The sequence below is a fragment of the Pseudopipra pipra genome, chromosome 1, assembly GCF_036250125.1.
Source record: "Pseudopipra pipra isolate bDixPip1 chromosome 1, bDixPip1.hap1, whole genome shotgun sequence".
NCBI lineage: Eukaryota > Metazoa > Chordata > Aves > Passeriformes > Pipridae > Pseudopipra > Pseudopipra pipra.
In genome coordinates this window covers 84551735-84566028 of record NC_087549.1, presented here as the reverse complement: position 1 = coordinate 84566028, position 14294 = coordinate 84551735, and the positions used below count along the sequence as shown (strand labels likewise).

General features: G+C 40.6%; 1 protein-coding gene across 1 annotated transcript; it reads right to left on the bottom strand.

Annotated features, from left to right (window-relative positions):
- Positions 1-311: 311 nt before the first annotated feature.
- Positions 312-12581, bottom strand: LOC135421087 (heterochromatin-associated protein MENT-like). Its single transcript, XM_064669674.1, is given in 9 exon segments — positions 312-1017; positions 1019-1254; positions 2114-2272; positions 4734-4876; positions 5634-5751; positions 7742-7879; positions 9470-9553; positions 11743-11950; positions 12496-12581. Coding segments are annotated over 9 exon segments (1332 nt in total). The 3' UTR covers positions 312-857.
- Between the last annotated feature and the right edge of the window lie 1713 nt (positions 12582-14294).

Genomic DNA, 14294 nt, shown 5'->3' with positions numbered 1-14294 from the left:
CGTGAATGGTTAATTATTATTGTTATTTATTTATGAAGCAGGGGTGGTTCTGAGCAAAAGTCAGCTATTGCTGTAGCCAGAGACCGTACAGGCTTAACCCTTCCTCGCATTTCTGAGGTTTGAGTGAGGCAAATAGCCCTTATAGAGGTGTGGGGTTTTTTATTTTATTTTATTTTAATTTATTTTTTTTATTTTTTATTTTTTAATTTTATTTCATTTTTTTTATTTTTTATTTTTAATTTTTTATTTTTATTTTATTTTTTAATTATTTTTTAATTATTTTTATTTTATTTTAAAAAGGAATCTGTGGAGTGACGTTAGGCTAATTGGGAGCTGATGAAGACTTAGAGCTGGGACGTGGAAGGAAAGCAAGGGTGAGAGTTGGCAGGGTTTACCTCCACCTGTAACACAAGAACCTAAAGGGCTAGAAGGATTAAGTGTTAGAAAACGAGTTGGGGCTAATTGCTGCAGGCTAGGACCAGGGATCGGGGGCCCTGTCATGAGGGTGAGGGGATGGAATTTGCTAAAGTACGTTTGTACACACTGCTGAGAGGGGGAGGGATAGAAATGCCATAGCTAATAGCGATGAGGACAGAGCTACCCATGATGGCCTGATCTGAATGAGAATCAGAATTGCTTGCTGGATGCAAAGCATCTGCACTCCCCTTGGCACTGCACTGATTGCCTCTTTAGGGTAGGAGGGAAGAGGAGCTGTGCCTCAGGTCCCAGAGTGTTTGGCCTGGTGGAGAGAGTTCAAGTTCTGCTCCCCCCGGGTTGCAGAAAGAGTTCAAGGTTTGGTATTTGCTTCTATGCTAGCAAGCAAGCCTTACCTGCTCTGCAGGGCAAGGAGTAACTGACTAGGGTGAGCAGAGTCTGCCAAAGAAGAGCATGGTTTGGGATTTGGTGTGTCTGATGAAGAAGATAAAAGGGTGGTCAGCTTTAAAAGTCATTGTTGGTGCTTTTGATCTCATCACCAAGACACCTGTTGCAGCTGCTGCCTCAGTACCTTCTTCATTGAAGAAAAGCTTTGTGAATTACTTGTGAGATGAAAAGATCCTTCTTCACTGACATCCCTGTGAAATCAGCCTGAACTGGGTCGAAAGCATTTTGTATCCCCATGCTGCTCAAAGGGGATTTAAGGTCATAATTCTCTTCCAGCTTCAACTTGGGCAGGTACAAATCCACTTCAGCTTTCATCATATTGGCTGATTTGGTCCATTCAGCCAATTTCTCATAGGTCAGCTCTCTTTCCACCTGCAGTGAGTTGGGGAAGAAGATAGTTGGAATGTGAAGGACAGAGACAAGACATGCACAGACCAGTGTCTTAATGCTCATCAAGAACATGTAAAACAAAACCGAGCTACCAGCAGTGAGTACCGATGGAACGTGCACCATATTCACAGGGCATGATCCTGCAAAGTGCCGAGTGACTTATACTCCTGTTTATTTTCTTAAAGGTGGTGAGATGTAGGCCTGAACCCTGAGAGTAGTTTATTATTTTTTCTCTGGTGTGAAAAATATTGCTGTTTTGCAATGTGTGACTCATAATAATAGGCGCTTGCTGTGTGTGTATAACTTTTCTCTTAGTAGTAATAAATAAATAGAATGCATGGGAACTGACATACGAATAAAAATATGTTTGCCCTGATCTGTTTAGAATCTGAAACTGATCCTGGCATGGTCTTGGGTGGCTGTTGGCACCTTCTGGGTCAGGGTAGTCATCACTTAGTTTTAGAAAGCTCACCACAAACTATTAGGTGCAAATCCAGACTGCAAAGGACATAAAAATGAATTTATGCAGCCTTCAGGAGAAGATAACTCTAGGGCATAGTGATTCAGATGCAGTCCTTGCTTTCCTTTTGCTAGTCTGGCAATAGTAAAGAGGACACAAAATAGGCTGAGATAGTTGTGTGGACATAGGTTTTAGAAGTACTATGTTGGCAATGTTATCAAATGCCCTGAATCCTAAGTTGAGAAATCATGATATCACAGTTTCTGAAACAAACATCAGAGCTATTCTATTGTGTATTTGAAACTTGTTCTTCTTCACTCTTTTAATCTGATTCTGATACTCTTTCATAGTGTATGTGGTGCAACAATAGGCCAACTTTACCAGCTCTAGACCAGTAGTGTTATCATCTGGGAGGAGCACGAACATGCTGAGTTCATTTTCCACATATGGCAGTTCAATGATTCTGAATTTCATGGTTGTTTCATAGAGTACAAAAAAATTATCTCTCAGAAACATCATCTGTACAGGTTTAGTCTTGGTCTATGAAAAAAATCAGCATTAAAAAAATCCTTTATACATTAAAGAATGGTAAAATTTATTTGCTTCATTAAACTGAAAGCAAAAATTTGAAAACAAGTATGAGAGCAGCATTTGGATACCCAGGACCCTTTCCTTTGGACAGTATTGCATTCACCCCCTTCTCAAAGTCTTTGGGATCTTTATAAAAAGTCAGCATAGGCACATGTGCTAACTACCTACCAGCTGAATTCCACGTAATATATTTCTTAATTTAAAGTAAAGGAGTTAGCTTTGATAAGTAACTACTGTTAAGGGTTTCATGTTTTCTCTGAAAGGTTGTGTTATTTGAAATGAGAGCCTTGACGGAGGAGAAAAAAGTGTTGACTTCCTTCCTTCCAGGCAATACTGATTGTCACACTCTGCCTCTGAAACATATTTTCTGTGACCTGTGCTGGGTTTTCCTCTTCCCCAAACTGTATAGGACTGGATTACTAAATGGAATTGGACTGCCCAATAAACTTCTGAATCCCTGTGCTGTGTTATGTTCACAGAGCTGTTACTAAGTGCTAAAGTTTTATCTGTTTGCAGGCTGCACTATTCACCCTGTGAGTTAAACCCTCTCTGGGCACCAATGTATTAGGTTTGTGTGGTGAGGTTTTGGTAGCAGGAAAGCTGCAGAGATGACTTCTGTGAGGAGACATCAGAAGCTGCCTTTGTGTCAGGCAGAGACAGTTCCAGCTGGTTCCAAGGCAGACCTGCTACTGTCCAAATCTGAGCCAGTCAGGGACGTTGGTATTGCCTCTGGGATAACACATTTAAGAATAGGCAAAAACTGCTGGACAAAAGCAACTGGGAGAGCCAAGTGAGAAAATGGGAGAGGAACAACTCTGCAGACACCAGGGTCAGTGAGGAAGGAGGGGGAGGAGGCACTCCAGGTGCTGGAGCTGAGATTCCCCTGCAGTCCATGGTGAAGACCATGGTGGTACTAATGTCCACCCTGCAGCCTGTAGATGACCCCATGCTGGAACAGGTGGATGTGCCCTGAAGAAAGCTGCAACCCATGGAGAAGCCATGCTAGAGCAGGCTCCTGACAGGACCTGTGGCACTGTGGAGAGGAGCCCATGCAGGAGCAGGTTTTCTGGCATCACCTGTGACCCTGCAGTGGACCCATGCTGGAGCAGCCCATTCCTAAGGACTGCACCCCAGGGAAAGGACCCATACTGGAGCAGTTCTTGAAAAACTGCAGACTATGGGAAGGACCCACATTGGATGTGAAGGACTGTATCCCATGAGTGGGACTCCACACTTGGGCAAGGAAAACGTGTGAGGAGGAGGGAGTGACAGAGACAACATGTGATGAGCTAACTGTAATCCCCATTCCCAGTCTGCCTGCACTGCTCTGGGGCACAGCTGGAAGAATCAGGAGTGAAGTTGATCCTGTTAGGAAGGGAGGAGTTGGGGAAAGGTGCTATATATTTGACTTTATTTCTCATTTACCTACTCTGAATAATTGGCAATAAATTAAATTCATTTATCTAAGTTGAGCCTGTTTTGACCATAAGGGTAATCGGTAAGTGATCTCCCTGTCCTTTTCCTGACCCATGATCTTTTCATCCTATTTTTCTCCCCCTGCCTTGTTGAGTAGGGGGAGTGATAGAGAGTCTTGATGGGCACCTGGTGGCCAGCCAAGGTGACCCACCACAGCCATCTGCCATGATGGATCCTAAAACTGGACATGTAGTGCAGTAGGTTTCGGGTACACAGTCACATCGTCAGCACAATTGCTTCACTTTGCCTGGCATACAAAAGGTATTTGCACTCTTAATCCATGTCACAGAAATGCTTGCTTCCATTGACAAATAATTTTGCTTGCTTTTGACATAGTCCAAAAATATGCATGCAGTCAGCTACTGGGAATTGTCAGCGCATGATAGTTTAAATACTGTTAGCTCAATAATGTCTCCTCAGTTAATACTGAATAGGTCATACTCCCATACTCAGCTAAAATGACAAACTCCTGTGAAAATTCCCTGTGAAGTTTGACTCAACACCCAGGATGTGTGGAGAGAGCAGCTGGATCAGATCCCTTGAGCTCAAGGTCCCAAGAGCAGAAGAGAGTGTGTAAGCAATGCTTACAACTTGTGAAAAGTAACTTGGTCCCATTTGAAAATGCGAACATGGTACTTAGAGACATTTCGTCATGTCCTTAAGCTACTTAACTTACTTAACTTACTTTTCTTAACTTTGACTGTTCTCAAGTGTTTTGATACTAAGGACGTATTGATTAAAAATCCTGTTCTCATGGATATATGTAAATAAGATAATGCTGACTTATTTTCAGAGTTGCTGTTCTCACTGAGTTTATACCATGTACTCAGCTGTAAGAAGTGTTGCAGTGGCATATGAAATACAGGTTAAATATTTAGTCTTCAATAATAGTCATACTGACATATCACAACAGGCATATAGACAAGGAATTTACCTTGTTTAATCTGAAGGGCATCTCAGAAGTATTTTTCTCCAGAAATTTCTTTTCCCACTTTCCTTTGAAATAAATGGCATTTACTAAGAACAACACAGTGCGAGAATGGAGAGATCCTGCAGGCAGCAGACTCTGTATTTTCCCTTCAAAATCAGACAAACAGGATTGTTATTTGAGTGTGACTGTGTAAGTTGCCAAGTTTAATTGTGACTTCTCTGTGCCTAACCCTGTTGCAAAAATGTTTGCATTTCGGAGGGGTTTTTTTAGTTGTACATTTCTATGATGTACATATGGTAAAAATGGGGTTTTAAGTATCTCTGTATCTTTTACCTGGAGAAGTTGTGTTAAAACAAGACCATCCCTGGAAGTATTCAAAGCCAGGTTGGATGGGGCTTTGAACAACTAGTGGTCTAGTGGGAGGTGTCCCTGCCCACGGCAGAGGTATTGGAACTAGATGGTCTTTACGGTCCCTTCCAAGCTAAACCAATCTATGATTCTATGATTAATTTTTTTAATATTGGAGCTTTGGTAGTAAACAGCATTGGAAAGTGGGTCAAGTGATATAGCTTGAATGTTCTCTGAAGTTGGTTGCAAGCAGCCGAAGAATGCAGAAGTAAAACCCTCACTAATTGAGGACTACACAGTATCTGCCATGCATCCCTCTGAACAGCAATAATTCAAAGAGGCTACGACATAAAAAGTCAAAGGAAGGACCTTGTAAGGATCAGAAGTTAGGTTTGGAGATAGGCATTCTTCAAGCTATTTAACCATACTTTGCTCATCACCTCCCTCCTCTGAGTTTCCATCTTTTGTGGAGCCTTGACTGCAAGAGCAATAAATCTGGAAATACAAATAATTTGAAAATGAGTCAAGAAAAAAAGCCATCAGAGTGATACTTACTCTCAGTTTTATTTTCAACCCATGAACTGATCTGTGCTCTAACTTGTTCTGCAGCTGTCTTAAAGTTTACACCTTGTGACTTGGCATTGTAATAGCCTGTAATGAGCTGTAAGAGCTTCTGAAAGATAGGATTTGAAAATGTATGCTTATTTAGTTAAATTTGACTTATAAAAATGTTAGAATTAATAACTGACAAATTAGACAATCAGCTAACACATAATTTAAGAAAATAAAATTTGTTCTAGATGAGATAACCCTTATCTTAAGGCCTGATACATTCTATACTAAATATTAAGTATGGACTGATCAAACTTCAGTCTCAAGGAAACTATTACTTCAAATTTTTTTGTGTTTGAAATCAAAGGTGCACATTTGTAATTTTGAAATATCCATGAAAAAAAGATTCTTCATCTTTTTTTTTAACTTTCTCAAAATTACATTTTTACATCATTTAAATACTTTTTTCCCAGCTTTGTGACATAGTGTTCAGTACAAGGTGGAAGAATAGTCTCATATAAAGTTGAAAAAAGGCTTTTAGTTTGCTTCAGAGGTGAGGAACCTGCCAAAAGTTTGTGAGCACAATAGGGGATCGGGTATCAAGGGGAAGTTCTGGTTGAATAAAGTCAAGGCAGAAAAGCGTAATTAATGTTTGCCTTGCTGTCTGCTGTGAAACAATTAATGGAGATTCCCAGTAGGAAATCCCCTAGATTCTCTGTAAAGCCTAAGTACATGAGATTATGGAGAAAATGAACAATACACATTCAGAAGGACAAATTGCTAATTACTCAGGAAACCAAACACACTCCAAGATCAAAGAACAGTAATCTCATTTAAAACCACCTTCCAAGGAGCTGGAAGATGATTAATACAATGTCAGTTTTAAAAAGATTTTGAAGACACAGGTAATTACAAGCTCATGAGTCAGTATGGGGCAAATGAACAAGAATAGGTGTAGTGGGTGTATGAATTAACGTGACTTATCAGAGGAGTGTCAACAACATTTTGTAATGGGAAATCCTAAATCAAAATCTGTTGGACTTTTGTGGAGGTGTCAGGAAGCACATGGGTAATACGATTGAGCCATTACAGTCTTTTGGATTACCAAAAGGCATTTCGTAAGACTTCTCACCAAAGGGTGAGCATCTGTGGGACTGCAGAGATAGGTCATGTTTGAAAGACTGGAAAACAAGTGTAGGAGGAAATAATGTTCACAGTGAAGGGTTGTTACTGCTGGAGTACCACAGGGGTATATGTGCTGGGGTCTGTGCTAAAGTATTTTTCTATAAAATCAAAATCTAAATGATTACATTAAAATATATATATATTAACATATTCATAATTGATCCAGTGAAGTGTAAGGTATAGAAAGGGATTATTACTCTTTAGGAATGAGGTCTTGAAGCTATAATGAACAGTTGCATGAAAAAAAATCTGCCTAATAGTGACAAAAAGGCAAATAAAAATTTTAGAGTTAGAAAGAAAGGAGTAGGCAACAAAAGAGAGGCTTCTAGCATGACACCATATAGCACTCTGGTGTGCCCCCTGTCTGAGTTCTCAATGCAGCTGTGACTTCCCCAATCTCAGGAATGCTAGAGTATAAAAGATACAGAGACAGGGGATGAGAGTGACCAGAGATGTGGAGAAGCATCCTTTAGAAGATAAACTAACCAGTAACGATGCCAACAGGCAGCAAGCTCAAAAGGCACAGGCACTTCCTACAATGTGTAGTTCAGCTGTGGAAATCCTGGTGCTGAGGGCTGAAGTACATTCAAAAGACAAGTCTGCAAAGTCTCGAAACAACAGCTCGTCAAAGTCTATTAAGTAGACATGCCTCCTGGTTCACAAAGTCCCTGAGCTGCAGATCACTTGGTGACCACAGCAGATTCTGGAAAAGCATCATTACACAACATGCCTTTTTCTCACACACTTCCTAAACTGTTGCCCACTGCTGGAAAAAATGGACCTCTTGTCTGTCCAAGGATAGCCATGTATGGCTGTCTTCATATTCTCACTAAAACCTCAATGCTATCATTTGGAATTTTTTTATCATCTCTATTGATAATCCCTCATAATGTCAACATATTCTCAAGTAAAGATGTTCAACTCACAGGTAGCGATGGGTAGGTCTTTTCCTTATACAGCCAGTTAGCACTCTTCAGCAAGTAGGTGCTTCTCCTTTTGTTGATGACAGATAGGAGCTTTTTGAAGCCAGAGTGGATATTTTCAGCTCGCTCATGCTCAGGATCCTTGGAAAGAGATACCAGTTAGTATGAAGTATTTTTTTTTCTGTTGCACTTGCTATGTTTATTTAAATTGTTCAATTTTTTTTTAATTAAAAATGAGTTTCAGGGAATTAAACACTTTTTTGTGTATGTTGCATGTTAGCAGCACTGCATATAACTGGATAAATTGTTTTCTGTCTGTAGGGCAATGATCTGTTTCTGCAGTGCAGTGTAGGCCTTTGGGGACATCAACTGACTGTGCTTCCAGGAAGTTGAATCTCCTCATTTTGTCATGGTCAGGCCTAATTTTTAGTTTCACAAGACCTTTTAGATTCACAAGGACCCATCAATGCAGCCTGCAGTTTTTGAGGAGGTGTTCTATTGTGATAGACACTGGTGTCAGACCATGGACTTACCAACTATTCGAATTATCCCTGTTTCACATGATTTCTGCTTGTCCTGGATGTCATTGTTGATGGTTTTAGGGAGCATGAGCTTTCTTGCCAGCTGTTGCTTTGCTAATGGAGGAATAAGTTGCTACCAGTCAGCTGTTCCCCATGAGCTGCCTGGATCTCCTCCCCCATGTCATGTACCATGCCCTGGACATGAGACACTGAGAGTCTCTGCCACTGACTCATGGTGACCTGTCATAAGATTGGTGAGGTGACATTCCTTGCTCTGATCTTTTCTCACTCATGCTGAGACATGGGCTGCTAGGAAGGACACCTAGGAAAGAATTTGGTATCCAGAGGACACAGGATAGCAGAGGCTGAGTTTTGCTGTGGGATGGGAACAGAATGAAGAGGTAATAGAGTGAAATATCTGAAAGACAAGATTAGACAGACTTTGCCACAACTTATGAAGTCAGTGAGTTGCTAAAATGAATGTGAATGTAATGATTCATCTTGGAGAATCACCCTGCACCATCTAGGGAGAGAATGATATAGCCTCCTACCCCCTTTTGTTTCCAGTTTGTCTAATTTAATTTCTTTGAGCTTTCTTTTAGTTTCTATGCTGGAAAAAAAAAAAAAGGCTTGTTCAAGTTTACAAATTTTTCAGTGTTTAGGGAGTTCCTTTGATGAAAAAGATCTGGGCAGTTTGTCCTGGTGGCAAGTCTTTGGGGAGCTGATGAGCAAGGGTGAGTCAACATGCATTACCTTAAAGGGAAATTTTGTCTACCTGATGTGTCCATGCGTAAGAAAGGTGGAAGGGTCTTTACTGGGTAGGGCTGGAGTGAGGTGTGAATGCTGTAGTTGTTTTTTGCTAACACTACAGAGAGAAAAAAACCAACCTGAAGCTGATAAGAAATAGAATTGTCCAAAGCCTATTAGGACAGTTGTTTTCTTGGTATTTCAACAGCCCAGCTAAAACCAAGTAAGACACTTTTAGGGCTAATCAAAATGCTGTTAGTGTCTGAGTTCTGATTTTGAAGGCCTGAGTTCATGAGTTTACAGTAATATTACCTACTTGTTCACTTTTTGTATATAAAGTTCTTAATGAAGTGAGACAGTAGATAAGAGACTGAAAATAAGCAGATGTTAGAAGACAAAAGCAGTAGCTGCATTGGACTATTCCATTCTCAGAGATTTTTAAGTCTTTTGTTGTAATAAATACCATCTTTCTTTTCTTTGGTCTCCCTGGAGAAGGCCTTGTCTCAGATGAACCTTCTTCTCTTGCAGTCTGGTTAAAATGAAGAACCTGTGATGATGATAAATGTTCATAAAGACAGCTTGTTTGCTGGAGATAAATATGCCCAAGGGTTGTAAGTATTTTAGTTTTCTATGGTAATTCAACAGCCACAAGTAATGATAGTTAGTCTGTTAAAGTTATTAAAGTTATTGAGGACAAGTTATTGAGGACCCTCCAATAAATTTCTATAACTGTATCATTGCTAAATAGATTTTAGCCCCATTGACTGCTTAATAACAGATCAATATTGTGACTCAAATATGGTTTTATTTAGATAAGTGGTTAGTTTGTGCTTAGCTGCATGGATTCTATTTTCAGATCATAGCAAAACACAACAAAAAACATAGCACACTTAGAGTCTTACTAACATGACATAAATGTAAAACTCTGCATTTAATGTTTTTAAGTAAATGAGTATAACCTAAAAGAGTACAAATATTGAAAAGTTCTGCAAAAGAGCGCACACTGTCTCTCACAGGATCCTTCTGGACAAAACGTCCAGCATACACTGGATAAACATGTTACACAATGGATGAGCTATTGGCTCACAGGTCAATTACAAAGAGTTATAGTGAATGGGGTAACATCAGGCTGGCATCCAGTCACTAGTGGGGTTCTGCAGGGCTTCGTCTCAACACAGTTCTCTTCAACATCTTCATTAATGGCTTGGATGCAGAACTTGAAGGAATACTAAGTAAATTTGCTGATGACAAACTGGGAGGAGCCATCAACTCCCTCTAGGGCAGAGAGGCCTTGCAGAGAGACTTTGACAATAAGAGAGATGGACAATCACCAGTGATATGAAGTTTAATGAGGGCAAGTGCCAGATTCTGCACCTGGGACAGGGCAACCCTGTTTGTGTGCATAGATGAGGGAATGAGAGTCTGGAGGGAAGCACTGTGGAAAGGGACCTGGAGGTCGTGGTTGATAGCAAGTTGAATATGAGTCAGCAGTGCCCCATCAGCCAGGAGGGCACACCATGCCCTGGGGGGCATCAGGCAAAGCGTCACCAGCCAGTTGAGGGACGGGATTGTCCTGCTTTGCTCTGCACTGGTGTGGCCTCACCTTGAATATTGTGTGCAGTTTTGGGCACCACAATATAAGAAAGACATTAAGCTATTACAGAGTGTCTAAAGGAGGGCAACAAAAGTGGTGAAGGGTCTGGAGGGGAAGTAGTATGAGGAGTGGCTGAGGTCACTTGGTCTGTTCAGCCTGAAGAAGAGGAGACTGAGGGGAGACCTCATTGTGGTCTTCAACATCCTCACAAGGGGAACCAGAGGGGCAGGTTCTGGTGACCAGTGACAGGACTTGAGGAAACAGCATCAAACTGAGTCAGGGGAGGTTTAGATTGGATATCAGCAAAAAGTTTTTCACCTAGAGGGTGGTTGGGCACTGGAACAGGCTCCCCACGGAAGTGGTCACAGCACCAAGCTTGTCTGAGTTCAAGAAGTGTTTGGACAATGCACTCAGGCACATGGTGTGATTCTTGGGGTGTCCTGTGCAGGACCAAGAGTTGGACTTGATTCTGATGTGTCCCTTCCAACTCAGCATATTCTATGATTCTATGATATTTTTAATACTCATATGTCTCCATTATTCATGGTAGGATTACCATTTTTATAGATTTACTGTGTCACAAACAAAGGTATTTATGCCACTCCTGTGCAGCCAAAAATGCGTTCGGGAGAGCTTTCTAACTTCTGCATGCAGTATGAGGAAGCAGATATACTGCTGCCAGAACCCGCTGATGTCTGGAAGCACTGATATTATCTCTAGATTTCTTTTCTCTAGCATATCTTAGCTCCATATTACTTTATTTTAATACAGTTGTCTCTTCATTACTATTTAAGCACTGTATTAGGTGGATTATTCTGTTCAGAGGGCAATTAAAATGGAGTGTAGTGTTTCAAACAAGACCAGCAGTAATCTCTAATATCAATAACTTCTCTTTGGCAGACCCCTTGTTCTGCTCTGGGAACTGTAAACACAAGCTAAATGTAGAGGTAGTGCAGAGCAGGAAGATCTTGGAAATAAAGTGGAAGAATAGTGATTTCCAGTGCTGACCATGTAACCTGGGGCTATTTCCTGTACCACATTATGGCAGGTCACTGTTCTCCCATATTGTTCCTTTCTGTTCCCCATAGGTAAAATAACAATGCAATTTACATAGGAACCACACTGCTAATTTCAGAACTTACCTCAGCCGTCTTGGTTGCGGTGTCACCTTTTGCACCCAGGTGGACCATAGCAAGAGCAGTTGCAATACTCCAAGGAGAAAAGAAAATGTTTTGTCCTTTGGAATTTTCGTTCAGCTTTTTGTAAAGGTCCAGAGTGAAGCTGTTGGTTGACACTGAGACTCCATTGATACACCTGAGACAAATGAGTGTCAGAGAGAGGTGATGACTACTTCATGTCTGTCAAAGAATACAAAGCTGTTATTGGGGGATTGCCTGCTCCCTCTCAAATACTGTCTGAGGGTGTCCCTGTAATGGGTAAAATACTGCACAGATGCCAAGTACAGTCAGCTAATAGGTCTCTTTCTAAGACCTGCATTATTTCTTCCTTCCACATAACTTTCAGTGTCCTCAGCTTTTTTATTTATTCTTTGTCAGTTGAGTACAGTTTTAGCGAGAAATGTTTTCACAGTCCAGACTTGTTTCAAAACTCCATTCACTCTTTGCTTAATTTTCATAGAGTTATTCTTCAATTCTGAGAGAGTGAAACAAAATAGTTTCTCACTGTGCTGCTTTGGGCTTTCTTCTGTTTATTTAAACTTCCTGTGCTATTATTTTCCGTTGAAAAAAACATGGTGAATTAATGTGATTCACTGTATGTATCCTGATGGCTACTAGAGATATGTAGATTTTTATACATTTCTGGTGTATGTAAACTCACATTTGGAATCTGTAGCTGGATTTGTTAATTGCTGTTTTTCAAGTCTTGTAGCTTACATAGAACCCCAAGTAGTTCCCGTTGTAACCAACAACAAATTTTCTCTGGTTTCCTGGTGGTTTATCAGAATCTGCAGGTTTCCCATCCTTGTTCTGCTTCTTTTCTAAGTATGTTTTTACAGGACAAAACCAAAGCAAACACATAACCACAACCCCAGGATTAAACTAATTTTCTGTAATGGATCCAGAACAAACCTGTGCTTCTTATTAGCATATTTTAGATCAATCTAATACTTTGATAAATATTAGGATAAACTCAGAAATTTCCACTGTCTTCACCAGCATAATGACTAAAAACATATGGTGAAGTCAGTGCAAAATGGCATCAGGTGAAAGGTTAAGCATTAGATCAACAACGGCAACCGGACATTTAAATCTATCTTCACCCACAATTTGTGTGATTAAATCAAAAACTGCAGTCCTTAAAGAGAACTGCCACAAAGTGTCAGAGATGCCTAGAACCTCTGGGGTCCTCAAGTTTTGTTTTCAAAGCTTCCTAGAATCTGCAACAGCTTTGAAGCATTCTTCAGAGGTGAATACCATGCAGCCTGTCTCATGCCCAAGTATTTTTAGGATCTTCAAATGTGATATCTTACTGCTGTTCCTGGAGATGCTGATACTCCCAGAGCATATCCAGGGGACAGGGCTGAGCTGAATATTTTTACGTGAAGGATTTCAAACTGACATCTCCTTCTCCTGTTCCCAGAGAGTGTCTGGGGAGCAATCAAGTATTTCTCAGGCTTGTATTTCTGCGAGGTTCCCTGGTCTCCTAACTGGTCTCCAAAGTCTCCTAACTTTGGTCTTCTGGCAAAAGAAAGGTCTGGATGCTTGATTCAGTAGTTATTTGAAAGTAATAAATTAGAGGCTTGAACTAATATACCCAGTGCTGGGCATCCAAAACACTGTTCTAGAGAGTCATGTTGTCTTGTGTTCAATTCCATCATCAGTAGGAGGGTGTTCTCTCCTGGAGTTTGTTCTCAGTCCTCTGATCTAAACTGACCAGTAGCCTGGTGATTAAAGCACCCTTGCTACAGGTGAGGAGACTTTCTGCCTTCCCAGGCTATGTAGGTTTTGCCCAACCTCGATTTGCATTCTGTCCATTGTGCCTTGGCACAGGGTTTCCCTAAGGGCTACACTTTGTACTAAATAATAAGCACTCCCTTCCTCTGCATAACTTCTATGCCATCTTTTAACTGCTCCATTCCAAAGAATTTGACATGAATTTTTAAGACTTCCAAATAAGAGCTAGTTATTTTGATATAAATATTTACACTACGTGAAATCCTGAGAGAGAGAAGGGTTAAGATCTGTCTTCAGTCAGGATCTGTGACAGTCTGTGGGGCAACAAGTACTTTTGGAAATGAAGAAATGTTTGCACCTCCATTTTCTTATCTACATCCTCTTCTTGCATTAATGTGCACATTCTCTCATTTATTCCTAGTTCTTCTCTCTATCACCTGCTTTCAGAACTCAGAAAGAGGGGAAGATCTCCTGAATTCGAGGCCACTGTTCATGGATGTATATCCTGGAACGTGAAGGCCAGTATGCCTTTTGCCCACAGATGTCCTCCACAACGTTGGTGTTTGGCCTGCAAAAAGTGTAGGAATTGCAAAAAGTATATCAACCACCCTGTGTTGGCACAAGATATGTTGAAATAACTTTAGGGCTTCCTTTTCTTTTTACTCAACAAACTGGGGAAATAAATAGAAACTGATCTCAAAGCTATGGCTAAAAGAGAATATTGAAATAGACTGTTGGTCTCATTCATCCTGTGGTTAGGTTTGAGAGGGAAAGCATTT